The sequence below is a fragment of the Babylonia areolata genome, chromosome 5 (assembly GCF_041734735.1).
Source record: "Babylonia areolata isolate BAREFJ2019XMU chromosome 5, ASM4173473v1, whole genome shotgun sequence".
In the NCBI taxonomy this organism is placed as follows: Eukaryota; Metazoa; Mollusca; class Gastropoda; order Neogastropoda; family Buccinidae; genus Babylonia; species Babylonia areolata.
This window is the reverse complement of record NC_134880.1, coordinates 40,584,872-40,590,871: the sequence shown is the minus strand read 5'-3', so window position 1 is coordinate 40,590,871 and position 6,000 is coordinate 40,584,872. Positions and strand designations below refer to the sequence as shown.

Below are 6,000 nucleotides of genomic sequence, written 5' to 3'. Positions count from 1 at the left end.
ACAGATACATATTATTATGATGTAGGAATAGACAAACGGACACGGACGCAGACACTGGTGGATATCAAACACTAACAGGCAGACAGAGTAACAAACAAACAAAAGATGAAAACAGAGCGACAGGCACATGAACAGAGAGAGAGAGGAGGGCAGAGAAAGAGAGGGAGAGAGGGGGGAGGGGGTTGCGGGGGGTCAGTCAAACAGTGATCAAGAGAGTGTCAGACACCGAAATAGATAGACTACATTCAGTCAGACAGGCACACAGCCACAGACACACAGACACACACACAGACACGGTTTTCCTACCTGACTTGAAGCTGGATGCGCTCAGGTACAGTCTGGTCCTCTGTCTGTTCCACCAACTCCCTCCGTTGCAATCCACTGAATGTAGTATAAAAAAAAATAAAAAAAATAAATAAATAAATAAAATTAAAAAATTAAAAAACAAACCCTATGGTCTTGTCTTGAGACCAAAGTCTGTTTACAAACACGTAACACGCGGGTACATATTAGCCGTTACATTAGGCGGTAATCAGGTTGCTGTATCAGGTTTCTTCGTCACATCCACTGAATAATAACTCAGAATGACGCCAGAATTCAACACAGTCGGATTTTAAACACGTTTGCTTTCATTTTCTTCGGCTACATTTTCCTCATTAGATTTGCAGACTATCCGATGGGCAGCTGTGTTTCACTTGAACAAACCACTGAGCAAATCCGAGAAGACATTGCAGTCTGACAGTTTTGTTTTGAGAAGTTTTGCTTTCATGCATTTCACATGCCAGTACACGTCTGTCGCGATATGTTGGAGGAACTTCCCGGTTGAGGTGCCAGCTTTCCAAAGTCTGTGTAGGTTACAGAACTTATAGTAAAATAACAGAATAGCACCATTCAAGACTCAAAACTTCATTCTCGTCCCACGCGTAAAAAGCAGCGAAATTTGACACGTCGCAGACTCTGTCACTCGAGCAGTAACCCCAACTGAAACCTCTACTTCCATATTCCCTCATCTTACGCCATTCTTTCCGTCGTTGGCAGTGGTGTTACGGATATCATTGATTATGTTTTACCTGATGAAATAGTTTGCCCCCCTCCCTCCTCGCCCACACCCCTCGCTCCCTCCCCCCCCCAAAAAAAAAACAACAACAACAAAACAAACAACAACAACAAAAAAACTAGGGTTCCAGTTAACAATTCTACTGTTCAATTGTCTAAGCCCCCTCCTGTCGCGCTGTTCCATTTCCTTTTCGTTGTCTTTCAATCCCCTACATTAGGTTCAAAATTTCCTGGGCTTTCTTTTCTCGATGGTAGACCTGAATAAACATTTTTTAGGTCAGAAATTCTTGGACTTATTTTTTTTTTCATGTTTACCACTGAAACCTTTTTCACAGCACACAGTAACCTAATGGATACCCATACAATTTGGAGGTTCCTTTGAACTTTCAATTCCTTCGTCTTTTTTTTATATACTTTTTTTTCTTTTATTCAAGAATAACAAGTCTTTTTTCCCCCAAAGCCTCTGTGCGTCTCGCAAGATGTCGTCTGCGATCCCCAAGGGAGTTGACTATAAATTGAGGTGCAGGGGTGGTTGTCCTTTATCAAACACATGAATGTTTTTGTCAACTGGGTGAGATGTGTAGATTAAAGAAAAAATAACATAATTTTACAAAGGACAGCTCGTTGCGGTAATTTTACACGCGCAAGGTGAATTCTGCACACGGCACCTCGGATTATCTCTCAGTTGTCTAAGCAGCTGGGTGGATGGCAAAGAGAGAGAGAGAGAGAAGACAAGACAAATTCTTTTTTATCGAGGATAATAGATAAGCACTGGCGCGCTTTTTTTCATCCAGTCCCCGCCCTGAAACAGGTTCTACACTACAAAAACTACATTATATATGTCATTGCATGCACTACACAATGCTACTTAAAGTCATAGAATGTGAATACTATACTACATAAAAGCATAAGCATGGTAAAAATAACACACACACACACACACACACACACACACAGAGAGAGAGAGAGAGAGAGAGAGAGGCACAAGCATGGTATTAATAATCGACATTATTTAAAAAAAAACAAAAAAAACGGAACACACACGTTCTCTCTCTCTCTCTCTCTCTCTCTCTCTCTCTCTCTCTCTCTCTCTCTCTCTCTCTCTCTCTCGCACACGCACATTTACACACACATAAGAATACATTGTGTATGTTAAAAAAAATAAGAGAGAGAGAGAGAAGAAGAAGAAGATGATGATGAAGAAGTAGGTAGACAAGTAGGTACAAAGGTAAGCAGGCAGACTGGTAGAATCCTGTTCTTTTCCCCTCGTTGTCCGAATTTTTATTGATTTTCTTTCTGTCCTTCGTTCCTTCACCATGTAACTGGCACGCATGGAATGAAAAAGAAAATGAACTGGACTTGATTATCTTGTAATCTGCATGACTGATTATACCACAGTATCACCTCACATATCCAGAATGAGAATTGCATTGGGTTCATGGACTGACAAAAAAAAAAAAAAAGTGTGCCCAAAGACACCATTGTTTCTTCGGACTGGTGAAACGCCAGAGATGTGTTTTGTTCTTGCTTTTTTTGCTTGTTTGTTGTTGTTTTTGTGCAAGTCAAGTCAACTTTATTATCTCCAAAGAGAAATTAGCATGTGGTCGTGTAGCACGTGCTCACAATACAAACTTTTTTTTCTTTTCTTTTTGTTCATATCTATATAATCTATTCACGCATAATTCCTCGTCTGTTTGCTTCTATATCAATGCTCAATAACTTTATATCCCAGAAAACGGAGTATGGCTGCCTACATGGCTGGATAAAAACGGTCATACACGTAAAAGCCCACTCACGTATATACGAGTGAACGTGGGAGTTGCAGCCCACGAACGCAGAAGAAGAAGAAGAAGAATAACTTTGTGTGCTATATTTTATTGTTGTTCGGGTATTTGTCTGGTATTTGTTATTGCTATAGTGTCTGGGTTTCCTTTGTTATTTTGTTTGTTTGTTTGTTTTTGTTTCCTTGTTTTTTTGTTTTGTTTGTTTAATTTGTTTGTTTTTTTGTTGTTGTTGTTGTTGTTGTTGGTTTTTTTTTTTTTTTTTTTTTTTTTTTTTTTGGGGGGGTATCTGTTTACCCGTTTTTCTCTTTCTCATCTCTCACTTCCAAGTCATCACTTACGCTGATTAAATATTCATTAAAGAGGGGTTAAGTCACCAGAGTTAATCAATCATCCTCTTAAACACACGATAGAGGAAAATGAACAGGAACCACTCAACAAAGATGGAAAGAAAGAAGGAAAAAAAGAAAGAAAGAAAGAAAGAAAAGGGGGCAAGAAAAGGAAAAGAATGTTGTTCTCGATTGTTGCCAAGCGTCTCCAACTTGTTTACACTGTCAGAGATAAAACACTCACGGCAGAAGGAAAGAAAAATGATTTCAAGTACATTGAAGCGTGTTTGCGCAGGTAAATTCATGTCATAAGAAAACAATGATATATTGGTTTTTAAAGCACATGCACACGTACATACATGTATGCACACACACGCACGCATGAACACACGCACGCAACACACACACACACACACATACTCACTCACTCACGCACTCACCCACACCCACCCACACCCACACCCACCCACCTGCCCATCCACCCAGCCACACACACACACACACACACACACACACACACATGCACCCGGTGTCGTATACCCTTTACACCACTGAGGTAAAACAACATAGCACCCTCTTGACACAAACATTGACACAGGACTGACGTCGTCAGGACATGTGGAACAGCCCAGTGGCTGATCAAGTGCACTAACTTTCAGATCTCCTACAACAACACTCGACACTGACCCACCATACTACTGCCTTCAGAGGTGTGAAAAATCGATCCCACTGTCGTTTCTAATCTCTCTCTCTCTCTCTCTCTCTCTCTCTCTCTCTTCTCTCTCTCTCTCTGAGTCTGTATGTATGTATCTCTGTCTTCCTGTGTCTCTCTTTCTATAGGGGAAGAGACTGGATGGAGGTGGGGTTGGAAACCAGCTTACCCCTCCCCCCCCCCCCCCCCGCCCCCTCTCTCTCTTTCTCTCTGTCCGTGTCCCTCTGTCTGTCTCTGTCTCTTTCTGTCTCTGTCCCTCTTGCTCTCTCTCTGTCTGTCTCTGTCTCTCTCTCTCTTTCTCTCTCTCTCTCTCCCCTTCTGTCCCCCTCATTCATTCATTCATTCATTCATTTATTCTCTGTGCAAATACGTTTTTCGTAACGATTCAGGTCAGTCGCGAGTGCGGTGTGGTAAGACAATCCTCGTGTCTACAGCCGGTTCAAACCTCTTTCCTTGTTTTCCTTTCCCCCAGGGCAAAGAGCAAGGCTTCCTCGATTGAAAGCGCCTCCGTCCCTCCCTCAGCTGTTCCTCGGGATGTTTCCTCCGTCAAACCACGTATGACCAAAGGCCGGTAGCAGGAGATGGTACGTATAATGCGTTTTGTCTGTCACGTATAATTCGCTCTCTACGATCGGCTTCGGATCCACTCTGTTTACGCATACCCAGATTCAAACACTCAACTTTTGGCCGCCGTTCTTTCTCTGTCTCTGGACCTTGCAACTGGAATGAACTTCCTATTTCTCTTCGTCAGGTCTTCGCACTCAGCTCTTTCAAGTCTGGTCTTAAAACCCACCTCTTCCCAAATTTGCCTCCCTTCCCTGCCTCTTCCTTGTCTTCAGTTTTTCCAGTTTTAGAGTTTGCATGCGTGTGAATGACTGGTGCGAAAGTGCTTTGATTTGTCTCTGCACAAGATTCAGCGCTATAATAATAATAATAATATTATTATTATTATTATTATTATTATATTATGATATCATTATCATTAAGTGGAGTGATGGCCTAGAGGTAACGCGTCCGCCTAGGAAGCGAGAGAATCTGAGCGCGCTGGTTCGAATCACGGCTCAGCCGCCAAGATTTTCTCCCCCTCCACTAGATCTTGAGTGGTGGTCTGGACGCTAGTCATTCGGATGAGACGACAAACCGAGGTCCCGTGTGCAGCATGCACTTAGCACACGTAAAAGAACCCACGGCAACAAAAGGGTTGTTCCTGGCAAAATTCTGTAGAAAAATCCACTTCGATAGGAAAAACAAATAAGACTGCACGCAGGAAAAAATACCAAAAAATGGGTGGCGCTGTAGTATAGCGACGCGCTTTCCCTGGGGAGAGCAACCCGAATTTCACACAGAGAAATCTGTTGTGATAAAAAGAAATATAAATACAAATACAAATATGCTGCACCACATCTACTGTATGTCCACTAAAAAAGAAAAACAAAGGAGGGAACGGATGCAGGACCTTCGCACTGGTCAGCCCTTGGAACACGCTTTTTAATCTGCCTGCTTCTTCCGTGTTTTCTTTATTTAAGATCAGTTTTTTACGGGTAGATGTCATGGTTCCAGAATTTTCTCCCCCTCCACTAGACCTTGAATGGTGGTCCTTCGGAGGAGACGATAAACCAAGCTGCCTGTGTGTAGCATGTACTTGACGCTCGTAAATGAACGCACAGCAACAAAAGAATTAAATTCGTAGTCAAATCCACTTACCTTGTGTGTGTGTGTGTGTGTGTGTGTGTGTGTGTGTGTGTGTGTGTGTGTGTGTGTGTGTGTGTGAGACTGAAGTCTGATGACAAATGAACATGTGTGTGTGCGCGCGTGCGTATGTGTGTGTGTGTTTGTGTGTGTGTGTGTGTGTTTGTTTGTTTTTGTTGTTTTGTGTGTGTGTGTGTGTGTGTGTGTGTGTGTGTGTGTGTGTGTTTGTTTTTGTTGTTTTGTGTGTGTGTGTGTGTGTTTGTTTGTTTGTTTGTTTGTTTTTGTTGTTTTGTGTGTGTGTGTGTGTGTGTGTGTGTGTGTGTGTGTGTGTGTGTGTGTGTGTGTGTGTGTGTGTGTGTGTGTGTGTGTGACTGAAGCCTGATTGAATGACAAATGAAACGAATGTCAGCTCTGCCCAGATAGGCAGCCTGTT

General features: G+C 42.4%; 1 protein-coding gene across 2 annotated transcripts in view; it reads left to right on the top strand.

Annotated features, from left to right (window-relative positions):
• Nucleotides 1–6,000, top strand: part of LOC143282474 (uncharacterized) — a 28,347-nt gene that overhangs the window by 18,407 nt on the left and 3,940 nt on the right. For both annotated transcript variants that reach the window (XM_076588126.1, XM_076588125.1), the window contains one exon: nucleotides 4,351–4,462. In XM_076588126.1, the coding sequence (XP_076444241.1) occupies nucleotides 4,460–4,462 (3 nt within the window). In that variant the 5' untranslated portion in view covers nucleotides 4,351–4,459. The remainder of the gene's footprint in view (nucleotides 1–4,350; nucleotides 4,463–6,000) is intronic.